The sequence below is a fragment of the Diadema antillarum genome, unplaced genomic scaffold (assembly GCF_040938485.1).
Source record: "Diadema antillarum isolate AM-2024a unplaced genomic scaffold, OU_Dant_1.0 scf00000122, whole genome shotgun sequence".
In the NCBI taxonomy this organism is placed as follows: domain Eukaryota; kingdom Metazoa; phylum Echinodermata; class Echinoidea; order Diadematoida; family Diadematidae; genus Diadema; species Diadema antillarum.
In genome coordinates, this window is record NW_027271011.1 from 278,770 (window position 1) to 294,859 (window position 16,090).

At 39.8% G+C, this 16,090-nt stretch overlaps 1 protein-coding gene across 1 annotated transcript in view; it reads right to left on the reverse strand.

Moving 5' to 3' along the window:
• Positions 1 to 1,080: 1,080 nt before the first annotated feature.
• Positions 1,081 to 16,090, reverse strand: part of LOC139720146 (uncharacterized) — a 47,245-nt gene continuing 32,235 nt past the window's right edge. The window contains exons 7-10 of the mRNA XM_071631516.1: positions 13,535 to 13,628; positions 12,509 to 12,733; positions 4,536 to 4,778; positions 1,081 to 2,140 (exon numbers count right to left, since the gene is read on the reverse strand). Coding sequence (XP_071487617.1) covers positions 2,094 to 2,140; positions 4,536 to 4,778; positions 12,509 to 12,733; positions 13,535 to 13,628 — 609 coding nt within the window. The 3' untranslated portion in view covers positions 1,081 to 2,093. The remainder of the gene's footprint in view (positions 2,141 to 4,535; positions 4,779 to 12,508; positions 12,734 to 13,534; positions 13,629 to 16,090) is intronic.

A 16,090-nucleotide genomic window follows, 5' to 3' on the forward strand; every position in this document is an offset into this window, starting at 1 on the left:
ATTATAAAGCATTAATTACATTGATACAACAGTTGTGCACAGCAAGCAAACTCTGGTAGTGGCTTGATGTTAATGCCCTAATGATAGCTACAATAAATATTTTGACTAGACGGCATGCCCTATTGTGAAAGTATTATGATGTACACACAAATAATCTTTACACAAGGTGCCTTTTGCCGTTGGGAATATGCCAGTACAGGGTGTTCCAACTGATGGTTTGAAATGTTAATTTGAGGGGGTCTTTCTGTACGTTCCCTCCCATTCTAGCCATCATCTTTCTACTACGGCATTCAGCTTTCAATAGCCCTTCATAAACTATAAGCGAGCTTCTTCCTGGTAAATCATTAGTCAAACTGACTACTACCTAGCTACTCTCATCTTGTGGCTATACACCTGGACAGAGAATGCACATGAAGTTATTTACATAGTAATTATCAATCAAGGGAATCTAAATTGTGCTTAGCACAGCATCGAAACCATCACTTAACGCATAACCAATGCCATATGATACAACTAAACTGGCGCTGACTGGACCACTCACAATTTCTGTAAAATGCTGCAATACCTATCATAATAGCTGTTTATACAAGTTTTGTCAAATTAATTTTCTCCCCATTATAGACACAGAAGTAAAATTCTATAAAATGACAGTTCCTAATTCCTGTCAGCTTGGTACAGTCTATGTCTGGAGTGGCCTTTGTCAAGGAACCTTTGCTGCAGTAACTATGGGAGAAGTGAGCAGAAGGTAACACATGACAGAGGTAACTCTTCGTGTGCCATGTTAATACGCCAGACTCAGTCACCGCATTGCCAACTTGGCATATTTTGCTCTAATGCACAACCATTGCTGTACTGCATTTTCAACATAAATGCTTCCATAAAAAAAGTTACACGACTTTGGAAACCAAAATCTTTTGCCAAAAGCACTCGAATGCTTTGCAGTCTCAGAACAATGTGGCACACAGATGGTTTACACCATGGTACAAAAAGGGGTAAAGCCGCAATAAATAGGGTGCCAAAATGCCCAAATGCATCCAAATATCATAAGTTGGAACTTATAATAACTGATCTTTGCTTCTGGCATTTGAGTGCACCACAACAGGTGGATTAGAGTCTGCATAGGGTTTCAGTGAAATAGACAATAGAAATGAATTTGGAAGATGGCAAATAAATCCATAAAGTCCTAACTGACATGTTAAAATACCATCATATTATTCCCAGAATCATGCACTACAAATCTATACAATTTACACACACTGAATGTTAACAGACAAGTAAATTTCTTTGAACAAGAATTTGTTGGAATTAGCAAGCAAGAGTGGCCCAAGAGTGAGTACTTGAAGTAAAAGTGCCTCCAGGTGAAAAGTGGAATCCTAGGGTGTGTGTGGGTGCTCTCTCAAAACATATATACCATACGGTATCGTACCCATGCCAGGTGAGTGCTCTGATGCTCCCAAAGTGTACCATACCATACCATACCATACCACCATGCCAAAAGTGGACCACTTCCTGATGTGCTCCAAAAGCTTACCATACCATACTGTACAGTGCAAGACAGTGCCCAAATGCAGACTGGTCTAAAAGCGTACCATACCAGAAGTTGCTGACACAAGGAGAATGTGTATAATGCACCACACCAAAATACAAAACTGTGATTTTCTTTGTTGAGGATGCCTGCGTGTATATGTCAAGTACGTGAGGTGAATGACCCCATTGCTACACAACATGTGACCCCTATGACTCGAGTCAAAATGTTCATGAGGTATAAAGCTATCTCCATGGAATGCTCGAAAGTTCCCAGTCTGGTTATGGTTGTGTATGATTCAGTACATTTTATAGTCCTTAAACACGGCCCAACACTGCCACTTGGTGTGAAGTGAAAAGTCAAAATAGCACAAAATCCATGTACAGTGCTGGAGCTAGCTCCCCTTTCTCCAGGCAAAAATTGTTAGAAATTCACTTGCGCAGCTCCTTCCAACAGTCACGCACCACTGAAATCGACATTTGAGCTTTGCGACAAAGTAGTACTACCCTCCTCCTAGTGATCCTTCTCCAGTTCCGAAGCATATTACTTCTGGCTCCAGGAAAGAGACTCACATCACGTGACAGCTGGACTTGTTCCAGTCGTAGAACTCACCATCTGTGAAGACAAGGGGACAAGAAGAAAAGACAGAAAACATAAATCTTGTCGAACTACCGATGCTATCATTGCATATGGAAGTACCTATTACACTGAACACTTACTGTTCCACACAATATGACAAGGCTTCATGTTTGAGGGTGGAGGTTTGCATGGTGGTGCCCTTAACAACACCCGCCCCGGGCCCAATTCACCCGAAACTTGGCCTGCCGCGCCCTTGACATGCATCACTTCTTCCCGCTACAACCTCTGCCCACTCACACAACACCCATGAACTACTCCTACCCTGTCTACACCAAGGTCCGCATCCCACACTACGACCCAGTTCACAACCACACCCCCTTCTACTGGCAACCATGCGCTACACCTCCGTCCCAATCATGTCTACTTATACCCTGGCGCTCTCAGCACCCATTCACTCCTGAGGATGGACAGTCAAGCTGTCCGGAACATCAAGCCTTCTCTCTTCGCTCTCCCTGACCTCTCTTCTGGGTCACAGTCCTTTTCAGGACTCACAAATTTTCAAGATAGAATACCTCTACGCTCACTCACTCTCCATCTCGCTTCTCCTTTCTCACTTCTCCCTCTTCACTCATCTACTATCTCCTCTTCCAACAGTCCTTTTCAGGACTACCACATGGTGAATCGTAAACCCAATCTTCATGATGACAAGGCTTGTCATAAATTGCAAAAAAAAACAGTGCATTACTAAGCAATATTACAATTGTGACCGTGCACCTCAAAACGAACATAAAGTCGCACACACTGATTTTACGTGAGGACTGAAAATAAGTGAAATGGGTCAACCTAGCCGAACTTGACTTTTTCATATTTTCTAAAAGATCGGGTCTTCTTTTGCAGTATGCTAAAATTTGGTATCATAAAACGGGCAGGAAAGTGTGTTTTTTTAGCAGTTTATCTCGAACATTTTTGGTAGAATAGTGTGATTAGGTGTGTCTTTAGAATCTCTTTTTCATTTCTGAAAAACCTTGTCCACACTCTTCACTTTCAACTCTAATAACTTTTGAAAGGATAGTACTACTGCTTTGAAAGTTGGCATTGATTATGGACAGAATGTGCTAATGAGGTATGCTTAATTTCAGTTTAATCTGATCCTTCATCGTCGTTACTCTGGTGGTTTACTTCCTGTTTTTTGTCCCATTCATCGCACAGCCAGCACGGTTTGGTAAAGATTAAGCGCTTGAATAGACACTGTACTTCAGAGCCTCTTTTCTCAGTTCACACTTTTCCTGAGTTTGTGCTTTCTTTCCAATATTCAGATAGGTTAGGAGAGTCCATTTGATTTGAATTATACATCATTTTAAAGCTTAAATTATGCTCTTTCAGAATATGGTCTTAACTTAAAATTCATGTCTAGCGACTTTTTGTTTGTTTTGAGGTGCAGGGTCACAATTGTATAGAAAGTTGGCATGTTTTCAGGTAAACACATTACAAAATACATTAATATTATTGTCAAGATGCAAACTTATTATGTGATTTATTTTTGTAATGGGACTTACACACATGTATGTATGTATGTATGTATGTATGTGTACTTGTACTTGTTAAGTCACATGCTGCTAACATGATAATAGTATTAATGCCTTTTAATTCACACTCAGGCAATGATTGAGTTGTTTTAATCATCAGTAAACATAGTTTTCTCATCTATATACACACACACAATCGTACTTAATCCCTTGTTAACCTTCTGTACATATCACATATTTTGTGAATATAAAATATTACATTTCAGGACTTGAAAGTCAATGCCATAAGTGGCTAAATTTGTGATTTAATAGCCAGAGCAACAGAATGAAAATAAAGATCAGAATTATCCCTTTTCTTAACCCGTTGAGGACGAGTCCCGAGTATACTCAGGCAAGTGTCTGATGGGAAATGCAAGTTGTAGCAAAATCAACCCATCCTCAACGGGTCAGCTTTGCATTTCATTTTATTGTGTGTCTCTTGTAAGCACAACAATATTGTGTCAAGTTGTTTATGTTGGAAAGACCAGTCTATTTGCAAAATTATATGCAAAATATATGCCACTACATCATGTTCTTTTATTGTATAACCTAATATTTATCCAAGGGTTTAATTTTTGCGAATTTTGCAAATCACGGTAAGGCAGCAAGCTTACCACACAAAAATATCATGAACGGCAGGCATTAGTGCACTTATGATAGCCTCGAAGTGAAAAAATAGTGAAAACAACATCTTGCGAAAATATCTTTGACCTCCTCATTCACGAAAATATATCTGTACACGAAAAGAACAGCTTGTACAGTACATCAAGGCTAGAAATTTTCTTATTCAAAATTAGAATGGATTCAACTGGGGATGGCAACTTTTAGTTCCACTGATCCCTCACACACGCTTAATTTCTCCTCACCGTCATCCCGAGGCTTTTCAGGGGGTGTCTCGCGTTTCGCCTCTCGCTCCTTCTTGGCTCTCTTCCGCTGCCGCTTCCTCTCCTTCTCCTCCTCGTCCGTGGTGGAGCCCTCGTCGGTGTGGTCCTCCATCTGGCCAAAGCGGATCCTGACCGGCGGCACTCCAGAGTACTCCGAGTAGTTGGACGACAGCGAGATGGTCTCGATCTGGACATTCATGTCCCCGTCGATGGCCATGCCCTGGCCTGTTGGAAGAAATGGGAGAACAGAGAGAGAAAGCATGGTCAACTTCTGTGGTGTCCATAGTCTGTGGCTGCAGTCCTACCATACAATAGAAAATTGTATTGACGGCCCTGGCCAGCAGAACCCCAAACTATATTTGAAACCAATTACTGTATATGCCGAGTATTTTGTGAGGTTTTTATATTTGTGAATTTTGTGAGTCAGGTGCTATTTGCAAAATTAAAGACACGCAAAAATATTGAATCTGATCGCAATGTGGACGTGACGTATGCGTGTACATTTCTTCGTTCAGTACAAGACTCCACGATCGCGAATTCAACCACTCGCGAAATCGTCGGGAATTCCCAATTCACGAAAATTTAGACACTCACAATATATGGTGTACACAGTAATTTGTGGAAACATGGCATCGCTATAACTTTAGTTTTTTTTTTGTTAACTTCAAACACTCAATCAAAGCTACAAGATACTAGATAGTCCTGGAATACTGCGACTTTCCTTCACAATTTGCAGTCCATCAAAGCCGCCCGGTTGTATTAGCACAGACGTCACTTGTCACATCTCGCATTAACTTTGCTAATTCATGTAATTCTTCAGTAAAACCCGACTCTACCAACATGACCACTGTACAGTTAACCTTCAAGACATCAGTAGCGAGGATGAAATGCCCAGTGCACGCATTCATATGCATGCTACTGACAACATGCAATAAATGGATGGTGCTACTATGTCATAAGACAATCATACAAACACACTTCATTTTTGTACATCACAAGTTGTATAGATTCTGAACCTCATTACACCAGGACAGGAAAACCCTTGCCTTGAAAGCATTACGAGTAAAGAGTGTCACCTGGTCTATCCCCACAATAACCTGTTTTTTGCCATATTTCTGTATCAAGATGTTGCTTGTAAAATATGGGGGGTGCAGGGAACTAACAAATAGTAGTTGCTGGGACTAGCACTCCTAGAAGCAACACAAGGTAAGGAGCATGCTTGCATTACACAATGGCCCGAATTCACAGGTAAGGTGGTACAAATTAAACCATGGTTTAAACCATGGACAAAAACCATGTAGCGCCAAGTGTTGCATGGAATATTTTGTTACGAAATCAGTAATTTCGTCAATGAAATTATTATTTTGTAACAAATTGACAACATTTTGTAACTGAATGAACATTTCGTTAACGAAACGGTCATTTATCCACGAAATGACCAATTTCGTAACGAAATATTCTGTGCGACACTTGGCGCTCCATGGTTTTTTGTCCATGGTTTAAACCACGGTTTCAGTTGTACCACGTTCATGAATTCGGGCCAATGTGTCCTTCAATGTTCCCACATTTGCATATTCAGTAGCTTAATATAGATAGTGTACAGGCTTCCTTGTTTGTACTAAAGGGATACCATATCAAAAGCTGTTTTCACTGAAATCAATGTACTGGCAAGAACATCTCTGTACCTGCTGGGGGAAAGAATGCCAATGAATCACAGCATGTCTCAATTTCTGACAAGCTTTCTCTTAAATTGAACTACAGTATGATGTATTGCCTGTAGACTGGGCAATCTAAGACAAGGTTGTGTACTCACATTTTACCGAATTCATTCATCAAACGCTCAGTACAAATTGTTTGTTTTATAGTAACTGTGACAATGTTTGAGTGAGTACATCTTTTTCAGCAATGTCACATTCTACATATCTAAAACAATACTCCTGTGAAAATCTCACACCTCATGGAAAGGGAAATTCAGCTGTTTCTCACATTTTTTAAGAGATGCTAACATCATGGTTGAACCGATTGCCCACTCATAATTACTGGTAGTAGTTGTTGTTTTCAATGGTGGTGAATAAATTCTTTCAGAGGCTTCAAGCCAATCTTTGCAGTACAGTGAACTCCACTGAGAAAACCAATCACATTGTAATTTTGAATTCTTGATGCAGACTACTTTACAATGAAAGTAGCTCACAGCCACTGCAAGATTTTTTTTTTTTTCACTCCGGTGAAAACAAAACCAAACCTGGCAACTGCTGCAGAGCAGACGATTAGTCTGACTAATCCATCATCATCTCCTTTGTTACAGATTTTAAAGAAAAATGGGGCGTATGCTCTATACGACATTCAAAGAAACAGACAAGCGGTTATGAGAGTACTTCTGCTCCAATTGTTGCGGGTTTAATTACTCTACTGCTATTTTGTCCTTCTTCCAACTCCCCCTCTTTATTTAACCCGTTCCACATGGGAACCTGATAGCCAGGGTGTATCAAGTCTATGGGGGTTTCAAAATTCAGTATGGAACGGGTTAAAAGAGGAAAAAGATCCAGTTGAGTAGGCAGAGCTGGGTGATTTGTCACCCATCATCAAAGGATTAAGTGATCATGTCCCTCTGAAAGGAAGTATGATCAGCTTTGAAAACATGTTGTGAGGGTGAGGTATTCTTCACTGCACTCCGAATCACTCTACATCTGGCCACTGCTGGAGCTGCACGGGGTGATTTTTTAACCTACACGGAACAAACGGAGACACAGCTGTTCTGAGGCATGCTTCCATCTTGGTAAAATTGCATTTTTAGTCATGTATTAAGCTGTAAAGTATACATAAAGTATGTGTCCAACAAGTCTCTTTGTGCATTTTTTTTTCTCCAGCTGTCTTGTTCATGCATCAGAAAGAAATTTTGGAAGCACCAGAGCTTTGCATTGAGTGACTAATCTTTGGTGACAACAGATTCCTATTAGCGGATTTTATCCTCCTCCACTCTGTATTCCACTTCTACAAGATACAGGACGCATTTTATAAGGTGAGTATTCATTTCACTTGTTAAAGGAGAATGAAACCCATTAATGTAGATGCGAATTGAGGGAATGCAACAATATCAGTAGAACACATCAGCGAGGTGTCAGGAAACTTGGACGATCTGTTCAAGGATTATTATTTTTTTAAGTTTTGGTGCAGCCATCGCTGGTTGAGAAGACTACAACATTTTGTGACATCATGTATGGACGATATATACTAAAAGAAGATATACAGAAAATTCAACATATTTTCACTTACAATGTACCCTGCATGAAAGAGCACTTGACTTACCTCTTTCATAAAGCAGAGGGAATAATATTATTAGTAACAAGTTGAGAAAATGTGTACTTTTCATTAAAAAAAAATTGTTGAATTCTCTATTGTTCTTTTTTTTCTATGTCGTTAAACATATAAAGTGACATCACAAATTGTAGTAGTCTTCTTATCAAGTTATGGCTGCACTGAAACTTTAAAAATTCATAACTTTTCAATGAATCGTCTAATTTCCTCAAACTTTGCTGCGTTCCACTTACATTGCTGCATTCACTCAATCCACATATATGTTTGAGTTTCTATGTACCTAGTAAGTACATCTTTTTATATATGAATGCATAGTGTATGTGCTGAATATTTCGTGAAGTTTTTATATAATTTATTCATTAGTGGAAAAATGAGAAAAGAAAATTTTGAAAATTTTGTAAGTCAGGTATGCTGTACTATTTGCAAAAATATTAACTCTGATCCCAACATGAATGTGACGTGCAGACATACAATGTTCCATTCAGTATTGTACTCCTTTATTGTGAATTTACCCACTTTAGATTTTAAAATTGTCGGGAAGTCCCAATTTACGAATAAAGATTTGATAAATATAGGGCATATACAGCACTTGATGTCACATGTACATCTATGCAGGTATGTACATTTTAGATATTTGTTTATCTAATTATTGTATCTAAAAATCTATTGATTTATTCATTATCTCCCTATCCATTTCTTTGTTTGCTCACTCATGTCACTGTCAGTAATTATTCAACATTCTATCCAGCTTCAATTGTACACATTGTACCTATCTATTAATCTCTCTACTGTGTATGCAGGGCTCCACACTAACTTTTTTGTTTGGTGGCCCGATGGGGCCACCAAAATCGTCAATTTCAAATTTTTGGTGGCCCGAGAGAAAAATTGGGTGGCCCCCCCAAAACAATAAAACACATCAAAAGTCCTTTTTTTGAATGAGTCAAATATTCAAGTTTTATCATAGTAAGAATTGGAAGTTGGACATATTTTCTCATAAATAAACCTCAACAAACTCGCAACACTCACTCTCGGGCACTCATTCAGTCCTTTCCATCCATCCTTGAAAGAAATTTAATGCCTAATATCTGGCGCAAAAAGTTACAAATTTATTGACATACTTTTCAAAAAAATTCACCAAATTTGCCCTTTTTTGAAATTTGGTGGCCCGGCTTTCATTTTTGGTGGCCCTGGGCCACCAGGCCACCGTTAGTGTCGAGCCCTGGTGTATGCCATAAATTTAGCAAGTCTAAATTTTCCGGAACAGGGACTTCCAACGATTTCACGAGTGGTTGAATTCGCGATCATGCAGTACTGTACTGAACGGAGAAATGTATACGCGGGCGTCAAATTCATATCGGGATCAGAGTCATTATGTTAGCATGTCTTTAATTTTGCGAAAACCACCTGACTCGCGAAATTCGCGAAAATAAAAACCTCGCGAAATATTCGGCGTATAGAGTATTAAGCACACGCATTGTATAATAGAAGCCCAATGCACAGATTTACAGCGGGGTGTGGGCCACATGACAAAGACTCTAGTAGTGCCTTGTGGAACAATAGGAACTATTCACAATGGAGCACTTCCTGTATAGCCCTCTGCCAAAAAAATAAAAAATAAACTGGGTTGAGAGAATACCACTAATGGCTTGATGGGAAATAGAGCGTGTTCAGGACATCCCATTGATTCAAAGAGACAGGCCACAGACTGTAGCACTGATTAATTGCATCTAGACGAGTCAAACCGCAGTGGGGGTGGTGACAGCCGGGAGTAGTTTGCCATGCACAGATAACATCCTTCCAGGGGGAACAAATTCAATTTACAGGGAGGGGAAGTCTTTAATTTTAGTCTGCTGTCTGAGCCTAATCGTGGAACAAACTTTTACTGGCATGTCACAACATGCATGACAAGTCCCTTGTCTCACTTTGAGATGCAGGTGATTTATTGTTGCTAATTTTCTTTTTTTTTCCCTTTTTTTTTTACAGAGATGCTGAGAAACATACAAAACAGATTTGTTATGCATAATATTGGCTTAACCTCAATGTTTACCAAATGAAAGTGCATCATTCGAAATGAGATGTCTATTTACACATCTGCATAAAAGTGGTGTTGTAGGGTCCATTTAACCCATAGAAGACAGACTGATTTTCCCACAACATGCATTTCTCATTTACCCTGGTCTGAGAATACTTGGCACTACTCTTCAAGAGGTTAAGACTAACAGAGAAATACGGCAAATCTTCTCAGAACTAACTTCAAATCCAAGAACACAAATGACCAGAATTTGACCTTCCATATTTTCCTTTTGTTGTTGTTGTATAACAGAGCATTCTACAGGAAGAAAAACCTTGATATGTAGGATTGTCAACATATCAAAGAATAATAAAAAAAAAAAAAACTAGCCAAATTAAACAAAGCGTAAGAACCTGTCAACATGAGAGATGAGTGCAAATAGTAATGCTTTACTTTAGGTGTGAACTGATTTGCTTTGAGACCTGCAACTACAATAGCATCACTCACAAGGCTGTGGTTCGCCATCGGTGTTTGAGTTAGAAGAAAAAAAAAGTATACTACAAAATATTGTACCAAGTAGCATGAACATGGCCCTTGTCTTGATCTGCTAATCTTGCAGTTTCTCTCTACAGCGTTCAGGTGCAAGGGAGGGAGTCATAGTTTGAGTTGTGAGTTTGGACTTATCCTACATTTGTAAATGACTACTGAGGAAACTATTCCTACTTGTGAACAACCATGGTCCTGCCACGAGAACATTCATGGAGATCTCCAGTCAGAAGGCTTGCTGTCAAAAAAACTACAAAGCCACGGGAGAACCAAAAGGTGTGAACTGTTGCAGAGGGATTGGTAAAGACTTTATACTGGGTGTATGAAAGCCACGAGATTGTATCAACAAAATATCGGTTTTAGCCTGACATTTAGCTAAGTACCACTCCACATTTGAGTTGGCTGTAAAATCAATTTAGCACAATGGTGTTTCATTGATATCATTAATTGTAAGTTTCATTAATATCAAATCTGAGGGAAAAAAAAATTATAGAAATTGCAAGTTACCAAATGTTATGACAAAACTTAGATCTGTCACATACCACATTGTGCAAATTGGAATGGGTAGTGATCTATGAATTATTATATCAAGCATAAATAAAAATATTTGTGGGACTTAATGGTTTTCAATGTTTCCGTCAAACAGTCGGTGGTCTTTGTTGCAATCACACGGGTATTTCAAATGAGGTGGCAATTTCATTGCCTCTTTAGTCTCTTACTGACCGGCACACAAATTTCATCTAAATATCCATTTTGGAAGTTCAAATGAGTACGAATAATACTGTAAAACATGATATATTCGCGGCACGAAATTTTCGTGAATTGGAGCCGACGGCCTTTTTTGTGGCAAGAAATTTTCGCGAATTGCCTCTTGCGTTCCATGCATATAGTGTAGATAAGAAATTTCGCGTGCATTTTAATTTCGCGAATCTTGGCGCTCGCGAAATTCGCGAAATTAAAATGCACGCGAACATTTCTCGTTTTACAGTATTCTGTAACCTGTGCATCTAGTTACTGCAGTGTTGTTACATATTAAACCAAGTGATGATGACACTCGACAGGGTAGGGGTTGTAAATGCTGAAAAAGCAGCCAAAACATGAGATTTAAAACATCCTTATGTACAAACTTACATCCTTGTACATGGGTATTGCGAGGTGATATATGGCATATTCCTTTCCTCTTAAATCTGTACCACAAATGTATTTGTGAGAACCTGTGATACACTTCACACCTTCCAAATTTTATATGTTTGATTTTAATGGACCTCCTTTCAATTCTGTTTGTCTGATTCTTACTCTTCCAGCTGAGTCGATGTGATTGATCTAGTGCAGTGGCATTGCAGTTTTTACCTTATTGGCCTCAATAACAATTCACCTTCTCCGAACCTTCAAAACCATGGCAGTTAAAGGAGAATGAAACCCAACTATCATGAGGATTGAGTGAATGCAGCAATATTAGTAGAACGCATTGACAAAAAATGAGAAAAGCTGTTGAAAAGTCAAGAATTTCTGAAATTATGGTGCAGCCATTGCTGGATGAGAAGACTACGACAGTTCGCGAAGTCCCATTTATACTGTAAACATCAATGTTTTTGCGTGATTAATTTCTTGCATTGAGCGGTTCAAAAACATAATTCACAGGTTGACTTTGGCGCGGCCCCAATTGTTAACCCATTCTAAATGTGCAGAGAAAACTGTGAAGATATCTTCGTGAGTTTCAGAATTTGCCCTCTTCAGAAGTAGCACAAAATACATCAAAAATAATGTACTGCATTTGTGTATAAAGTAGAAAGTAGAAAGTGAATTCCACATAATTTCATTTTTATGAAAAGCACACATTCCCTTGATACACCTGTACTAACATAGAGTTTATGTATTTGACATCACAAAGTATTGCAGTCTTCTTATATCCAGCAATGGCTGCACCAAAACTTTAAATATTTGCAACTGCGGAACAGAGGAACAGAGTGTCTAATTTTCCTCAAACTTCGCTGATGTTTTCTTCTGCTATTGCTGCATTTCTTCAATTCACATGATTCATTACGGTTTGATTCTCCCTTCATAAACAGCAGCTGAGTTCCACCTGTTTCAGGAATGGGGTCCCCCTCCGCTGAATCTTCCGGACCTGCACTCCTCTGGACTCTTGGGAGGTCATCCCCTCGGCCTACCGAAGCGTTGTCTGCCTCGTCCTGCAGCCGGCGGCTGGAGTCGGTCTGATCGCCACTACGCTGACCGGCCGGCTTCTCCTGCTTGGCCGAGGACATGGACGAAGAGCTGCTCTTGGAAGATGACCACGTTCTTCTCTTTCCTGAGGTGGACCACGTGGCCAGAATATTGACAAGGTATCGTGTTAGGTGAAAAACTTTCAAAGACTTTTCCGCTATTAAAATCATTAAGAATCAATGTTCTTCACATTATCTCTGGCTGGCATCAACGACGAATATGTGTCTCATGACAAACTTAAACTGTCTTTATTGAATAACTGAAACATTTATTAAATAGTAATGATAATCATAGTCACAATTATAACAATAAAAATAATGATAATGATAACCATAGTGATAACACTATTGACAATGAGAACATTAATATCTAGACTATCATGAGAAAGTATAACAATTTGAAATTGTTCAAATTCATTAAATTCTTCCGTCGAGATGTTTTCATTGCAACTAATTGACAAATTGCCCTACATCTACGTAAATAAGCACTGAATTGATCAGTGTTTTAGTAGTAGCCATGATAAAAAATCATAGGTGTACATACTCGAGCAGGAATCGAACCTACGACCTCCTGATCTCCGGACTGAGCTTCCGTCTGACAGCAAGCGTTGGTTCTAATCCTTATACTGTAGCATGCAGCGGGTACTGCGTTTGAAATTATTTATACGTGGCACCCTTTCGCCACTATCATTGTCATGTTCAAAACCCTCAGAGATCCGCAAAGCTGTGGAGATGCTTCCAAATCAGTGCGATAAAAGTGCAAAGCAAAGGTGCTGCCAAATCAATGCAATAATTGTATAGATTCTTCACAGTATCTCACACCACATGTAATTCTTGTGGACATGTACGGTGTGCCAACAAAACAACGGCAGAGTCTGTATACTCACCTCCCGAAGAAGACGAGCTTGATGACACAGAGTCGTCCTCGTCACGATCTATCCAGCCGCTTATTTCACCCTGGTTTGATTTCTTGTCGGCTGCCTAATGAATCAAGTGAATGCAAGAACAGCTCAAGTACAGCTTAATCATATACGCAAAAACAAAGCAAAACAGTACAATGCTAGGAGGTATAGGGAATGAGATTCCTGCACATATACATTGCAGTTGCAGTTGCGTGGGAAGGTCTCGCTACAGTGGCAAGAATTATATTTGCAGAGTCCCCAAATGGATCAAACATTGAAGTACAGTACCTATCCTAAACATCTGTCATAGAATTGGTGGCATTTCAGGGATTAGTGCAAAGTGCTAATGTTGCCCACATCCCCAAGCTATGGTGCAAATGTGCAACCTGCTAGAACGCACGGGCAGAGAATGTAACTAGGCTGTGTTTACATCATGTTCATGGTAGTCACGGCAGTCACGTTTCAGGCCACCATGGACAAAACGGGATGGACGTGAGACAACGTGGTGGGACGGGATAGGCAGACATGACTGGCAATGATTGTCATGGATGCCGTGGATGCCACAGCAGTCCCCACCGTGCTAAATGAGAAATCTTGTTGGCCATAATGAAACGGAGTGAACGAAACAAAACACAATGGCACATAACAGGCCATAATAAAATTTGGAGACAGTCTGTAGTGGGACGCGACAAAAAATATTATGTAGTCTAGCCTGACCAGACACCATATCGTGAACGGCGTCTGATAGCTACATGTTCACCGAAGTGGGGACTGGGACAAACAAGACTGGAATACAAAGGGGGAAAACAGGAGAATGTCCCATCTACCCATGGCACACTACATTTTGAGCAAACAGGGCTGCCGTGGCCACTGGGAACATGGTGTACAAATAAATGCAGTTACAGTAAATGGAGTTATGCACATATAGGATGTCACCTGGTGAATAAAAATCTTGTTTGAGTTTATGGGCTGCTAATGCAATGAGAGACACAAATAAATCTAGTCACTGGCTGCAGATTACAATTGACATATTCATAAGACAGCAGAGTCACTCAAAACATGACCAGTCAGTCATTCATGCAACTCTCAATGGGCATGAATGTGTTCGCAAGTAGTACTACTACTCACTAGTACAGGTATATACAAACAAGCCTGAAGAACACATGGCTAAATGCGACCCTCTCCAACACAAGGATCCGAAAGTCGGTGGAGGACAATTTTCTGAAAATGACATGACGTTATTCCCTTACTCTTCCACTTTGATTTCATATATAACAAGACTTGCAGTCTACGCACAACCAATCAGTAACGAGGATGCCACGCACTGATTACGAAGATCACTCGCTCGTTGTTAGGGGCATGGTCTAGCTAAGGTGCTAAATCCAAATCTTCGGACACGTTTCTGTTCTGTTAAAAGTCAGAAAATCATGGCCCAGAAAAACGCGAATTTTTTTGTCTTTCCTTTGATCATTTAGCTTCGAAATTTAGGTAGATATTAAAACAGACAGAATACATTAGACTACAAAATCATACCAAAAAAAGAAATCCTATCACCTTGATCGATTTTGATGATCTGATGTCAATCTCGATTTTCTCGGTTCAGCCGTCAGCAACTTTAGGATCTTTGTTGTAGCGGGTCACAAATTAGACAATAGGAAGCTTTAGATTTTCGCGACGGGGACGTTAAGAGGAAAAAAACATGTTCTGCTCATGCCCAAAAACATGCATCAAGTCGATCCATTTTTAGCTCGCGTTGTCTAAGTTTTTCAGTAAGTGTTCTGGGCTATTTTTACGTCTGCTCAATTTTCAATACTTTTCTGCAAGACACAAGGGGAGAGGAGAATGTCCAACCCACTTGTGGTCGCAAATGTCTGCCCCACAAATCTAAAGCTCCCTAGTGACTTTGAGGGTAACCCATACATCAAGACTGTGCTTTGTGTGCTGGTTGGCAGGTATGCTGGAGTGTTGTTCTTACAAATTGGCACAGCTGCCTGGAAACTAATGGTCATGAATAGAGATTATCTTATCCCCATAATCCCTTTAGTTGTTACCATGACATTAATGTATACCTCAGGCACATTGCTACACCTGAGTAGCAGACCCACCAAGTCTCACGTCTCCAGCGTGAGACTCACGCCTCAGTGCCTATCTTACGCTCACACGCCCGGCATTCACTTTCTCATGCAAGTGTTGGTTCTAATCCTTATATCCTAATTTGTCAATCAGTTGCAATGAAAACATCTCGACGGAAGAATTTCATGAATTTGAATAATTACACAGTACCCGCTGCATGCTAAAAAGATTACATCCAACACTTGCTATCGGGCGGAAGCTTGGTGGTCTAGCGGAGATGACGCCTGTTCAGAGATCAGGAGGTCGTAGGTTTGAATTCTACTCGAGTATGTACACCTGTGATTTTTTATCATGGCTACTACTAAAAACACTGATCAATTCAGTGCTTATTCACTTCGATGGAGGCAGTTTGTCAATCAGTTGCAAACTTAAATTTTACTTGAACTAACAACCTCTTGATTGCTAGAC